Raw genomic sequence first — 14,000 nt, forward strand, 5'->3', positions numbered from 1 at the left:
CAGTCAAAACCAAAGTGGAAACTTAATAAAAATGAAAATTGTGGTAGCAAAATACACTTACAAGGTTAATTTGACATATTGCAAAATTTTGGGAAGTTATAGTGGTTTCTAAGTATCCACAGTACTGATGTAGAAGAAGCCCAACGAAACAGCCGCATTTGGAGATATAAGCTGCCTTGTCTGAAGAGAAGACCTCAGAATATCAAGGGTTGTAAGTCTTGAGATAGAATTTGAAGATAACATTGGTGAATATTGTATGCACTTCTTGTTGAGAAACAGCAGGACAATAAAACCCGCAGAAGTTATATTTATGTGTTGGGCAAACACATGTTTGCTCCAAAGATCACATAGTTAATTTTTTTACTAGAGAATGCAAAAGATAAAGAAGTAACATCAGTTCTGTTAGCCTATTAAGAAAATTGTTGTGCTTAGACCACTGGATTATTTGATTACCTGTGAATGTCTCCATTTTTGGCATTTGGTAGCAATTGGCTGAGGCAAACCTGGCAAAATGTTTTCCAGCTGCTGGAAGATTAACTCCTGCACATCCTCAATGCTGTGTTCCAAGTATGTAACTCCAAATGGGACAGTGGTGTGAATCACGAGGGAAGGCCCAATTTCTGATGACTCTGTGGCATAAGAGGATCATAAAGATGCATCTTAAAGTGGGTAGGAGGCAAGCATCTCTCAGGATTGCAATTCAAACTAGAGAATTGATCACAATAATCAAGCAATAAGTAGAGGAAAAACTTATTCTAATCGTTAAAGCATAAATTAGGCATTTCTGAAATTCAAAATCAAACTTCTCTGAAGAGGAAGACAGATTAAAGAGAAGTTTTACTGAACAGATTGTCAGATATTGCTAAAGAACTGGAAGAAAGGGTAGAAGTTCATTTAATATGAACTGCCTTGGATATAATTATATTTAGGTTTGTTTTCTCTCATTCACAAAATTTCTAGTTCTTCAGGGCAGGGTCCATTTTTTAATACAGAGTCTATAATCTTCATAAATTCTGAGAACAAAGTAGATATTCAATAAATACTTGTCTCATTCAATTAATGCTTAAGGGGTTGAAATATATTTTGTTGAAATTACACAAATGTCAGAACAAAAACAAACCAAGCTCCTCTCTAAAAACAGGCTTGTCCTCATAATATTCTTCTCTATGTTTTAATTACCATTTCTTTATGTTTTAATCAGCATTAAAAATAAAAGTCTGAAGGCCGGGCGCGGTGGCTCAAGCCTGTAATCCCAGCACTTTGGGAGGCCGAGACGGGCGGATCACGAGGTCAGGAGATCGAGACCATCCTGGCTAACAGGGTGAAACCCCGTCTCTATTAAGAAATACAAAAAACTAGCCGGGCGAGGTGGCGGGCGCCTGTAGTCCCAGCTACTCGGGAGGCTGAGGCCGGAGAATGGCGTGAACCCGGGAGGCGGAGCTTGCAGTGAGCTGAGATCCGGCCACTGCACTCCAGCCTGGGGGACAGAGCGAGACTCCGTCTCAAAAAAAAAAAAATAAAATAAAATAAAAGTCTGTCTCATTCAAAACATGAAGCAACTTTCCATTTTTGTTTGCCATTGATTTTTTTGCTGTCTGTTTGTAATCACAAATAATGAGTATCTGCTTTGTATCATTCACTCCTTAGTAGAATATAGAGCAATCAAATAAAGTCTCAGTTGAAAGAAACGTAAGTAACTGAGACATTAGAAAGCACCGTCTTGGAAGAATATTAACAAGAATTTGTCTGCTATTATTTGTTTGAATCATGCAGAAGAGAAAGCTGAGAGGAAAACAATGATAGATGTAAAACATATGAATATATTATGAAAATTGGAACCTCCCCCTCCTGAGAGAATAGAATATTAAAGTGTGTGAGGCACTGATAGGAGATGTCAAACCTGATTCTGGAAATTCTTTAACTTGGGATTGTAAAAGGTAATACAATGATCTATTTGAGTTACAGCAGTACAATTGACACAGGAAAGAAAGAGTTGACATAAGCCACTTACTATGTGCCCGCTTAATCTCTTTACATTTCAGGTTTTTTTTTTTTTTTTTTAATGAGAATAAGTTAGTAGCCACCACATAGGTCTATGATGTGCATTAAATAACATAGTACACATGAAGTACTCAGCATAGTTTCTGACACAGAGTAGGTGCTTAATAAATGTAAGCTATGGGAATGGAAGCAATAAGCCAGATACATGGGTAAAGCTTCCTGAGTGTTGCCTAAATTATAGGTGTGAGTCATGTTTTATGAAAGTACTTCATTTTTCCATTGCACTCAGCACAAGGAACCCTGGCTTATAAATTTTACGGCAAAACACAAGAGAAGAGAGTCCCAACATGCTGCAAACTTTTTAAAGTGCAGTGAATGCTTCCAAAGAGTTTCACGTATATGAGGTGAGGGACCTGAATTCAGAATTTGTGCAGTAAATGCAATGGTAAGCTGGACTGTACAGTATTTTCACCTCACAGTAGCTGAAACAACTTGAAAGAGGAAACAGAGGGGCCATCTCTTTGAATGTTCAATGTGTAACCTGTCAGTGAAGACTTTACAGGTTCTGTACAGAGGGAAGGACCCAGGAGTGGGAAATCTCAATTCCTTTCACAGAATACTACCACAGTGAGAAATCTGTTGCATATTGCCTTAGGAAGTGTTATTTATGTTATCAGTTAATAAATTAAGGGAGGCTTGTTCACAGTGATGGGGTATCAATGCCACCCCTCTTCCATACTATCAGGCCTCTGAGCCCAAGCTAAGCCATCATATCCCCAATGACCTGCACATATACATCCAGATGGACTGAAGTAACTAAAGATCCACAAAAGTGAAAATAGCCTTAGATGATGACATTCCACCATTGTGATTTATTTCTGCCCCAGCCTAACTGATCAATGTACTTTATAATCTCCCCCACCCTTGAGAATGTACTTTGTGAGATCCAAACCCTGCCTGCAAAACATTGCTCCTAACTCCACCGCCTATCCCAAAACCTATAAGAACTAATGATAATCCACCACCCTTTGCTGACTCCTTTTCCGGACTCAGCCCGCCTGCAACCAGGTGAAATAAACAGCCTTGTTGCTCACACAAAGCCTGTTTGGGGGTCTCTTCACACGGACGCGTGAGACACATACAGTACCACATCTTCCCAGCAACAGAGAAAACTACTAGGTCAGCATTCTGAAGCAGGGAAGTTGAGGCTCTGAGTTGACTTATCCATGGCAAGCTTCAAAGGAAAATGAATGCTAGCTGCATGCTGAGAATTGGGAGGTTGCACTGACCCAGCTATTTGTTCTAGGGGGAACTCATAAAGTCACTAAGACCAGTGATGGTGTGATGCCAGGTTTCTTCCATTTACATTAACCATCCACTCCACGGAGAGCAATAAAAAATGAAATTTAAGACCTAAAGTGAAATAGTTCTTGCATAACAATGAGAGAACAACCTGGCTACTTATTTTTATTGGAATCGTATATTTATTTTGAAAATTTAGATGAAAATTTGAATAGCTATGACTGAAAACAGTAAGTTTTGGGGAAAAGCTCCCCCAACCCTAAATTAGAGCATATTTTCAGAAGCTAAAGTCTAAAAATACAAAGAGCCAAGCAGAATTTAAACGTGACCAAAGTTTGAAAATAGAGCAGTATAAAAAGCCACAAATATGTTAATAGGATTTAGAGCATAAATTCAGCATAATCATTATTCCTTGGTCACTGGGAAGTTAATGATGCTATTTTTCTTTTTCTTTTCTTTATTCAGTTTAACAAGAATATTACCTAGTTTTTGGCATTTTAAATGTAAAGCTCATAGTAAGTTGACAATTATTTCTCTACTTTGGGAAATCAATGGCTACAGAGTCAGAAGATAAGTATTTGAACCTCTGCAACCTTTAATAGCCCTGTAATCGTGGACAACTTAATCTCTCAGGCTTCACTTTTTTCCATCAATTAAAAGGGAGCAACACTACCGACCTTACAAGCCTGCTATGAGGATTAAGTGAATTACCCACATAAAAGCCTTCCTTCAAACATAAAGTGCTACACAAACAGAAGGCATTTCTAAGTAATATTCTTGTTTTCACCTCTCCACTGTTGAAAGAGCGGCTTTAGAAAGGGATAACAGAATTGACTTCTCTCAAAGCATTAAGACTGATCATTATATCAACACCCCAGGGACAATGGAAGACTATTCCTGGGTATAGGCAGAGCAGGATTTGATTTTTTGTGTGTTTTGTAAGATATACATAACATAAAATTTACTGTTTTAACCTATTTTACGTATACAGTTCAGTAGCATTGAGCATGTTCACTTTGTTCTATAACAGTTACCATCAAGCTTCTGGTTTTCAAGATGCCTGTCTAGTGACATCAGATGCCAGATCTTTTCAGAAAGATCAACGTTACCTGTGAATGGACAAGTTCCAAATGAAAAACTGACAGAAGAGATCCAGGACCTGTCAGAGTGCCCAGGGGAAAAAGCTGAGATACAGGGGAAAAAAAGCAGCAAGGGTCTGGCAGAGATTGACCCCTGAGGAACTCAGAACCCTTTGGCAAGGGGTAGTGGGAGTGTTTCTCTGCTCCCTTCACCCCTGCAACAATTCACTGACTGTCAAACTGTTGGGGAGCCCCTCTGCCCTCTAGATCAAGGGCAATGCTGTCAGTGGTGACTTGGGGAAATTTTCCAGGGGCAGAGAACCAAGTGGCCAGCTCATGTTAAGCATGCCTATACTCCCCTCAGACCTGAACTGACATGGCCGAACTGAGTCATGCTAGTTGTGCACCTGTGGTGGGACACTGCCCTGCCCAGGGAATCTCTGCCCTTGAGTCACCACACCACGAGATTCCCCACAAACATACCCCACAACCCACTCTGTCTCTGGCAAACACAGGGGGCTGGTGGGTCCCTGTGGAGCTGTGGGAGCCCTGGAGATCTCACCCTTGGTGGGCTGCCTTGAAGGGAATGGGGAGCACAGCCCACTAAAGTCTCCCTTGGGACAAAGGAAATGAAGGAAGTGGCACCAATTGGTGAAGGGGGTAGAACTGATGGTTAGGAAAGGTTGTAGAAAGGGAGTCATCCGCCCCTTGCCACCTTTAGCACTGTTGAGGATGCAGTAGTAGTTCTCCTGGCTGGGGGCTGGTATATGTGCACCTGGAGAAAGCACTTATCACACTTTTTGTAGTGACTCCACACTTGCTGAAAGTGAGCCTGTGCTGCTTGGGCTTGCACAAAGGGCAGGGCCCAACTCCCTGACCCTACACAAAACAGCAGCATCCTGGCAATGGAGGACAGACAAGCCACAGAGTTGTCTGCTCTGGACTGGAGGAAGAGGCTCTGCCCCAAGCCCATCTTAGTGGTAGCTGCCAAAATGGTGTATCAGTAGCCCATAGCCACATTGCAGCTGGGAACCAAAGGAAAAAGTCTTTATGAGCTGAAGTTTGTGAGCCCTGTGACATGGTGTGATACGGGAAGCAGTTGGCATTCCTGGAGCTGGTGCACTTCCCCCACTGCTCCTTCCCCAAAGACCTCAGCATGCTCCAACAATCTACCTGTGGGTGGGCCAGCTCTTACTCGTAAGTGCCACCTACTGGACTAGAGCTTGAACTCCACCAACAAATAAAACACCTGCTGCCAGAAGGGCTGAGTGCTAGTGCATGTGATGAGACTTCCACACCCTCAGCCAAACAGTAGATAGAGCGTTGGCTCATACATTGAATACATTGCTACAAGAAGCAGCATCTGAGAAAGCCACCACACAAAAGCTATCCACAATGAAGGACCCATACAGCACCTTGGTCCTCTGAAAGCACCTGGAAAGGAGGCCAAATGATCATACACAACATACAACATACCCACAAGATTAAAAAGAATTACAAAATGTAAAAGTCTTATCCAAATGACAGCAAACAAAAAAATAAACAGTGACAGCTGCCTCATATGAGAAGGAATCAGTGCAAGAACTGAAGCAGTAAAAAAACTCAGAGTGGATTGACACTTCCAAAGCATTTCATTTGCTCTGTAGCAATAGGTCCTAACAAAAATGAAAAGTCTGAAATGGCAGATAAATAATTCGAAATATAGATTTTAAGGAAACTCAATGAGATCCAAGAGAAAGTTGAAATCCAATACAAAGAAACTAGAAAAACAATTCAGGATATAAAAGATGAGATAGCTGTGTCAAAAACAAAAACAAAAACAAAAAAACAAACAAAAAATCCCAAACAATTAGAACTTCTGGAACGAAAAAAATTCACTGAAAAAATTTCAAAATACAGTTGGAAGCTTTAACAATAACCTAGACTAAGCAGAAGAAAGAATTTCAGAGCTTGAATATTGGTCTTTCAAATTAATCCAATCAGACAAAAATAAAAAAGAATTTAGAAAAATGAATAAAGCCTTTGAGAAATATGGGATTACATAAAGTGAACAAAATATAACTGCTTGGTATTCCTGAGAGAGAAGAAGAAAAAGAAAGCAACCTGGAAAACATATTTGAGGGAGTAATTCAGGAAAATCTCACTAACCTTGCTAGAATTGTCAACATCCAGATATAAGAAATTAAAAAAGCTCCCACAAGATACTACACAAGATGATAATCACCAAGGCCTATAATTATAAAACTATCCAAGATCAACACGAAAAAAAATAAAAATCTCAAAGGAAGGCAGCTGAAAAAATGGGATAAATGATCCATAAAGGAAATACCATTAGACTAACAGCAGACTTCTCTGTAGAAGCCTTACAAGCAAGAAGAGATTGGGGGTATATTTTTAGCTTTCTTAAGGAAAAAAATAGTCGGTAAAGAATTTTATACCCTGCCAAACTATGCTTCATAAATGAAGGAAAAATAAAGATTTCCCAGATGAGCAAATGCTAAGGGAACTCTTCATCACCAGACCAGTCCTACAAGAAAAGCTCAAAGAAGTTCTAAACATGAAAACAAAAGAACGATGCTTGCTACCATAAAAGCACACATAATGCCAAAGTACACAGATCCTATAAAGCAATTACACAATTGAGACTACAAAGTAACTAGCTAACACTATCGCAGGAACAAAACCTCACATATCAATATTAACCTTGAACATAACAGCATAAAAGCCCCACCTGAGAAACATAGATTGGCAAACTAGAATTAAAAAAACAAGACCCAACCATCTACCGTTTTCAAGAGACCAATGTCACATATTACAGCCACAGTCTCAAAGTAACAGAATGGAGAAAATCTGTCACACAAATGGAAAACAAAAAAGAGTAAAGGTTGCTATTCTTGTGTGAGATAAAAGAGACTTTAAAACAACCATATTAAAAAAAAAAGACAAAGAAGAGTATTATATAATGATAAAGGGTTCAACTCAATCAGAAAATTCTACTATTTTAAATATATGTTCACTCAACATTGGAGCACCAAGATTTAGAAAACAAATACTACTAGACGTAAGAGAAGAGATAGACAGACTTACAATAATAGTGGGGGGTTTCAACACCATGCTGATGGCACTAGATAGAACATTGAGGCAGAAAATAACAAAGAAAATCTGGACTTAAATTGGACTCTTAACCAAATGAACCCAGTAAATGCCATAGAACACTACACCCAACAACCACAGAAAGTATGTTTTTCTCATCTGTGCATGGAACAGTCTCTAAAATTGATTATAAGATTGACCATATAGAAAATCTCAATAAATTTGGCCGGGCGCGGTGGCTCACGCCTGTAATCCCAGCACTTTGGGAGGCTGAGGCGGGCGGATCACGAGGTCAGGAGATCGAGACCATCCTGGCTAACACGGTGAAACCCCGTCTCTACTAAAAATGCAAAAAATTAGCTGGGCGTGGTGGCGGGCGCCTGTAGTCCCAGCTACTTCGGAGGCTGAGGCAGGAGAATGGCGTGAACCCGGGAGGCGGAGCTTGCAGTGAGCCAAGATCGCGCCACTGCACTCCAGCCTGGGCGACTGAGCGCGAGACTCCGTCTCAAAAAAAAAAAAAAAAAAAAAAAAAAAAAAGAAAATCTCAATAAATTTAAAAACATCAAAATCATATCAAGCATCTTCTCAGACCACAGTGGGATAAAATCAGGAATCATACCAAGAGGAACGATCAAAAACCACATAAGTACATGGAAACCAAACAAACAACTTGCTGCTAAATGACTTTTAGGTAAACAAAAGAATTAAAGCACAAATCAAAATATGTTTTGAAACAAGTGAAAATAGAAACAAAATACCAAAATCCCTGGGATACAGCAAAAGCAGGGCTAAAAGGAAAGTTTATTCTGCTAAATGTTTACATCAAAAAGATAGAAAGATCTCAGATTAACAACCCAATGTCACATCTAAAGGAAGTAGAAAAATGAGAACAAACCAAACCCAAAGCTAGAAGAACAAAAGAATTAACAAAGATCGGAGCAGAATGAAATAAAATTGTGACCAACAAAATATACAAAAGATCAATGAAATGAAAAGTTGGTTCTCTGAAATGATAAACAACACTGATAGACCAGTAGCTACATTAACCAAGAAAAAGAGAGAATATTCAAATAAGCATAATCAAAAAAATGACAAGGGTGACATTACAACTGATATCGCATAAATACAAAAGATTCTCAGAGGCTATTATGAATATCTCTATGCACACCACCTAGAAAACCTACAGGAGATGGATAAATTCCTGGAAACACACAACTTCACAAGATTGAATCAGGATGAAATTAAAATGCTGAACCGACCAATAATGAGTTAGAAAATTGAATTAGTAATAAAAATTCTAGAAACCAAAAAAAATTCAGGACTAGACAGACTCATGGCCAAATTCTACCAGACCTACAAAGAAGCTGGTACCAATCTCAATGAAACGATTCCAAAACACTGAGCAGGAGTTCTTCCCCAACTCATTCCAAAACATAGTTGAGGAGTTCTTCCCCACCCAAATCTCATCGAAAATTGCAATCCCCACGTGTTGGGGGTTGGGGATGATTAGATCATGGGGACAGTTTTCCCCATGCTATTCTCATGACAGTGAGTTCTCACAAGATCTGATGGTTTTTTAAGTGTTTGACGCTTCCTCCTTCACAGGTGCTCTCATGTGCTGCCATGTAAGAAGTGCCTGCTTCCCCTTCTGCCATGATTGCAAGTTTCCTGGGGCCTTCCCAGTCATGCAGAACTGTTAGTCAATTAAACTTCTTTACTTTATAAATTATCTCTGGCAGTTCTTTATAGCAGTGTAAAAATGGACTAATACACTCCCTGGGAATGGGAGCAAGACAAGGATGTCTACTCTCATTTCTCATATTCAACATACTACTGGAAGTCCTAGTCAGAGCAATTAGGTGTGAAGAAGAAATAAAAGTAACACAAACAGGAAAAGAAGAAGTAGAATTATCTCTGCTAGCTGATGACATGATCCTATACCTAGAAAGCCTAATGACTGCTCCAAAGGACTCCTAGACCTGATAAATGACTTCAGTAAAGTTTCAGGATACAAAACTAATGCACAAAAAAATCAGTTGCATTCCTATACACCAGCAACACTCAAGCTGAGAACCAAATCAAACACTCAATCCCACTTACATTTGCCACAAAAAAATACAATATCTAAAAATACATTTAACTAATAAGGTAAAATATTTATACAAGGAGAATAACAAAATACTGATGAAAGAATGCATAGAGGATAAACAAATGGGAAAACATCCCATGCTCATGCAGAGGAAGAATCCATATTGTTAAAATGATTATACTGCCCAAAGCAATCTACAGATTCAGTGAAGTTCCTACCAAATTACCTACATCACTTTTTCACAGAATTAGAAAAAAACAATTCTAATTAGCTAAAGCAATCCTAAGCAAAGAGAACAAGGCTGGAGGCATCACATTACCCAAACTCAAAGTATACTACAAGGCTACAGTACCCAAATCAGCATGGTATTGGTATAAAAATAGACAAAGATCCATGGAACAGAATACAGAACCCAGAACAAATCCATATACCTACAACTAACTGATCCTGACAAAGTCAGTAAAAACAAACAATGGAGAAAGGACACCCTATTCAGTAAATTATGTGGGGGAAAACTGGCTAGGCATTATTATGCAGTAGAATGAAACTGGAACACCACCTTTCACCATAGACAAAAATTAAGTCAAGATAGATTAAATACTTAAATGTAAGACCGGCAACTATAAAAATACTAGAAGAAAACCTAGGAAAAACTACTTTGGACATTGGCATATTCAAAGAATTTATGACTAAGACCTCAAAAGCAAATGCAACAAAAACAAAAATAGACAAATGGGATTTAATTAAACTAATTAACAGAGTAAAACTGTGCATCTGACAAAAGTCTAATATCCAGAATCTATAAGGAGCTTAAACAAATCAACAAGAAAAACAAAACAAAACATCCCCATTAAAAAGTGGGGCAAGGTCATGAACCGATACTTCTCAAAAGTAGACATACAAGCAACCAACAAACATATGGATAAATGTTCAACATCACTAATTATCAGAGAAATGCAAATTAAAATCGCAATGAGATACCATCTCACACCAGTCAGCATGGCTATTACTAAAAAGTCAAAAAACAACAGATGCTGGCAAGGCTGCAGAGAAAAGGAATGCTTATACACTGTTGGTGGGAATGTAAATTAGTTTAACCCCTATGGAAAACAGTATGGAGATTTCACAAAGAACTAAAAATATAACTACTATTCTACTCAGCAATCCCACTACTAAGTATCTACCCAAAGGAAAAAAAAATCATTTTATCAAGAAGACACCTGCACATGTATGTTCACTGCATCACTATTCATAATAGCAAAGTCAGGGAATCAACTTAAGTGTCCACCAATTGTGAACTGGATAAAGGAAATGTGGCATATATACACCACAGAATACTATGCAGCCATAAAAAAAAGAAATCATGTCCTTTGCAAAAAAATAACTAAAACAGAAGATCAAATACCCCATGTTTTCACTTATAAGTAAGAGCTAATCAATGGGTACACATGGATATAAAGATGGAAACAATAGATACTGGGCACTCCAGAAAGGGTAAGGATGTGAGTGGGGAGAGAGTTGAAAAACTCCCTATTGGGTACTATGTCCAATATTTGGGTAATGGGTTTACTAGAAGCCCAAACTCCAGCATTACACAATATACCCATGTAACAAATCTGCACGTGCCACCTGAATTTATTTTTTAAAAGCCAACAATGACCACTATCCATCTCCTAAACTTTTTCATCTTCCTAAGCTGAAACTCCATATCCCTTAAACAATAAGTACCTATTCTCTCTTCCCCCAGCCCCTGGCAACCACCATTCTATTTCTGTCTGTATTAATTTGACTACTCTAGGCACCTCATATAACTGGAGTCATACAACATTTGTCCTTTTGTAACTGGTTTATTTCACTTAGCATAATGTCCTCAAAGTTCATATATTTTGTAGTAAGTCAGAGTTTCCTTCCTTCCTAAGGCCGAATGATATTCCACCATATGCATATATCACAATTTGCTTATCCGTTCACCCTTCAATGGACACTTGAGTTGCTTCTACCTTTTAGTGATTGTAAATGATGCTGTTATGAACATTGCTGTACAAATTCAGTTCAAGTCCCTGCTTTCACTTCCTTTGGGTAGATACTCAGAAGTGGAATTGCTGGATCATATGAGAATCCTATCTTTAAGTTTTTTGATGACTCAACCATATCATTTTCCATAGGCTGCATCATTTTGCATTCCCACCAGCAATGCACAAGAGTTCCAATTTCTCCACATCCTCACCAACACTTATTTGCTGTTTTGTTCTGTTTTTGTTTTTAATAATAGCCATCATAATGAGTGTGAAATAGCCACAGCAGTTTTTAGTCTACAATTTTGAGTGAAGGTCAGGACACCAAATGTTGATAAAAACAGCAGCAACCTCAGCAGTATCAGCAGCATTATAATCATCAACTGCTAATAGAGCACTAAGATTTAGAAGGCTCAAGCATTAAATACTTACAATCAAAAGCTACAGAAGTTGCCGAGTCTCCAAACAGAAATTAACATCTGTTTTGAAGAAAGCACTGTAGCTGCCTCAGATTCATGGTCCTATCAGTTATAACCATTAATAGGTTAAATTTACCTATTTAAATAAAAAGATTGTCATACTGGGTCACATCCAACTACATGCTACTTATCATAACATGCATTTTTAAAATAAATTCTATCTCAATTGCGTTGGTCTCTCTGATTGATATGGTTTGGCTTGAACCATAGATGGGTTTGGCAAATCTCATCTTGAATTGTAATCCCTATAATCCTCACGTGTCTAGGGAGAGAACTGGTGTGAGGTGATTGGATCATAGGTGTGGTTTCCCTTCATGCTGTTCTTGTAATAGTGAGTGACTTCTCATGAGATCTGATGATTTTATAAGAGGCTCTCCCCACTTTGCTCCTCACCCTTCTCTCTGTCCTTCCGCCATGTGAGAAGGCCCAAACTTGCTTCCTCTTTGCCTTCCGCCATGATTGTAAATTTCTTGAGGCCTCCCCAGTCATGCCAAACTGTAAGTCAATTAAACCTCTTTTCTTTATAAATTACCCAGTCTCGGGTATGTCTTTATAGCAGTGTGAAACCAGACTAATACAGTAAATTGGTACCTCAGAGAGTGGGGTACTGATATAAAGATACCTGAAAATGTGGAAGAGAATTTGGAATTGGGTAACAGGCAGAGGTTGGAACAGTTTACAGGGCTCAGAAGAAGACAGGAAGATGTGGGAAAGTTTGGAACTTCCTAGAGACCTGTTGAATGGTTTTGACCAAAATTCTGATAGTGATACAGACAATGAAGTCCAGGCTGAGGTGGTCTCAGATGGAAATGAGGAACTCATTGGGAACTGGAGCAAAGGTCACTCTTGCCATGCTTTAGCAAAGAGACTAGTGGCATTTTGCCCCTGCCCTAGAGATCTGTGGAACTTTGAACTTGAGAGACATGACTTAGGGCATCTGGTGGAAGAAATTCCTAAGCACCAAAGCGTTCAAGATGTAGTCTGGGTGCTCTTAAAAGCATTCACAAAGAGATGATTTGAAATTGGAACTTATGTTTAAAAGGGACACAGAGCATAAAAGTGGAAAATTTGCAGCCTGATGATGCAATAGAAAACAAAAACCAATTTTCTGGGGAGAAATTCAAGCTGGCTGGAGCTGTGAGAAGAGGGCCACCATTTTCTAGACCCCAGAATGGTAGAACCAATGACAACTTGCACGATGCAGCTGGAAAAGGTGCAGACACTCAATGCCAGCTTGTGAAAACAGCTGGGAGGAGGGCTATACCCTGTAAAACCACAAGGGTGGAGCTTCCCAAGACTGTGTGAGTCCACCTCTTGCATCGGTGTGACCTGGATGTGAGACATGGAGTCAAAGGAGATCATTTCGGAGCTTTAAGATTGAACAGCTGCCCTGCTGGGTTTTGGACTTGCATGGGGCCTGTAGCCCCTTTATTTTGGCCAATTTCTCCCATTTGGAATGGGAGCATTTATCCAATGCCTATACTCCCATTGTATCTAAGAAGTAACTAACCTGCTTTTGATTTTACAGGCTCATAGGTGGAAGCGACTTGCCTTTTCTCAGATGAAAACTTTGGATTTGGACTTTTGGGTTTATGCTAGAATGAGTTAGGACTTTGGCAGACTGTTGGAAAGGCATGATTGTGTTTTGAAATGTGAGGACATGAGATGTGGGAGGGGCCGGGGGTGGAATGATATAATTTGGCTGTGTCTCCACCCAAATCTCATCTTGAATTGTAATCCCTGTAATACCCATGTGTCTAGGAGAGACTGATGTGAGGTGATTGGATCATGTAAGTGGATTCCCCTACACTGATTTTGTGAAACTGAGTGAGTCCTCATGAGATCTGATGGTTTTATAAGGGGATCGTCCCCCTTCACTCCTCACTCTTCTCTCTCATGCTGCCATGTGAGAAAGGTCCAAGTTTGCTTCCCATTTGCCTTC

General features: G+C 39.2%; 1 protein-coding gene across 2 annotated transcripts in view; it reads right to left on the minus strand.

The window, feature by feature from the left end:
- RNLS (renalase, FAD dependent amine oxidase) overlaps positions 1-14,000 on the minus strand; it is a 321,473-nt gene that overhangs the window by 39,136 nt on the left and 268,337 nt on the right. Inside the window, exon 6 of one of the 2 annotated variants that reach the window (XM_025396729.1) lies at positions 455-629. In XM_025396729.1, the coding sequence (XP_025252514.1) occupies positions 455-629 (175 nt within the window). Of the gene's footprint in view, positions 1-453; positions 630-14,000 lie in introns of both variants that reach the window. The other variant, XM_025396728.1, reaches the window with a different exon arrangement.

Source organism: Theropithecus gelada, chromosome 9 (assembly GCF_003255815.1).
Source record: "Theropithecus gelada isolate Dixy chromosome 9, Tgel_1.0, whole genome shotgun sequence".
Lineage (NCBI taxonomy): Eukaryota > Metazoa > Chordata > Mammalia > Primates > Cercopithecidae > Theropithecus > Theropithecus gelada.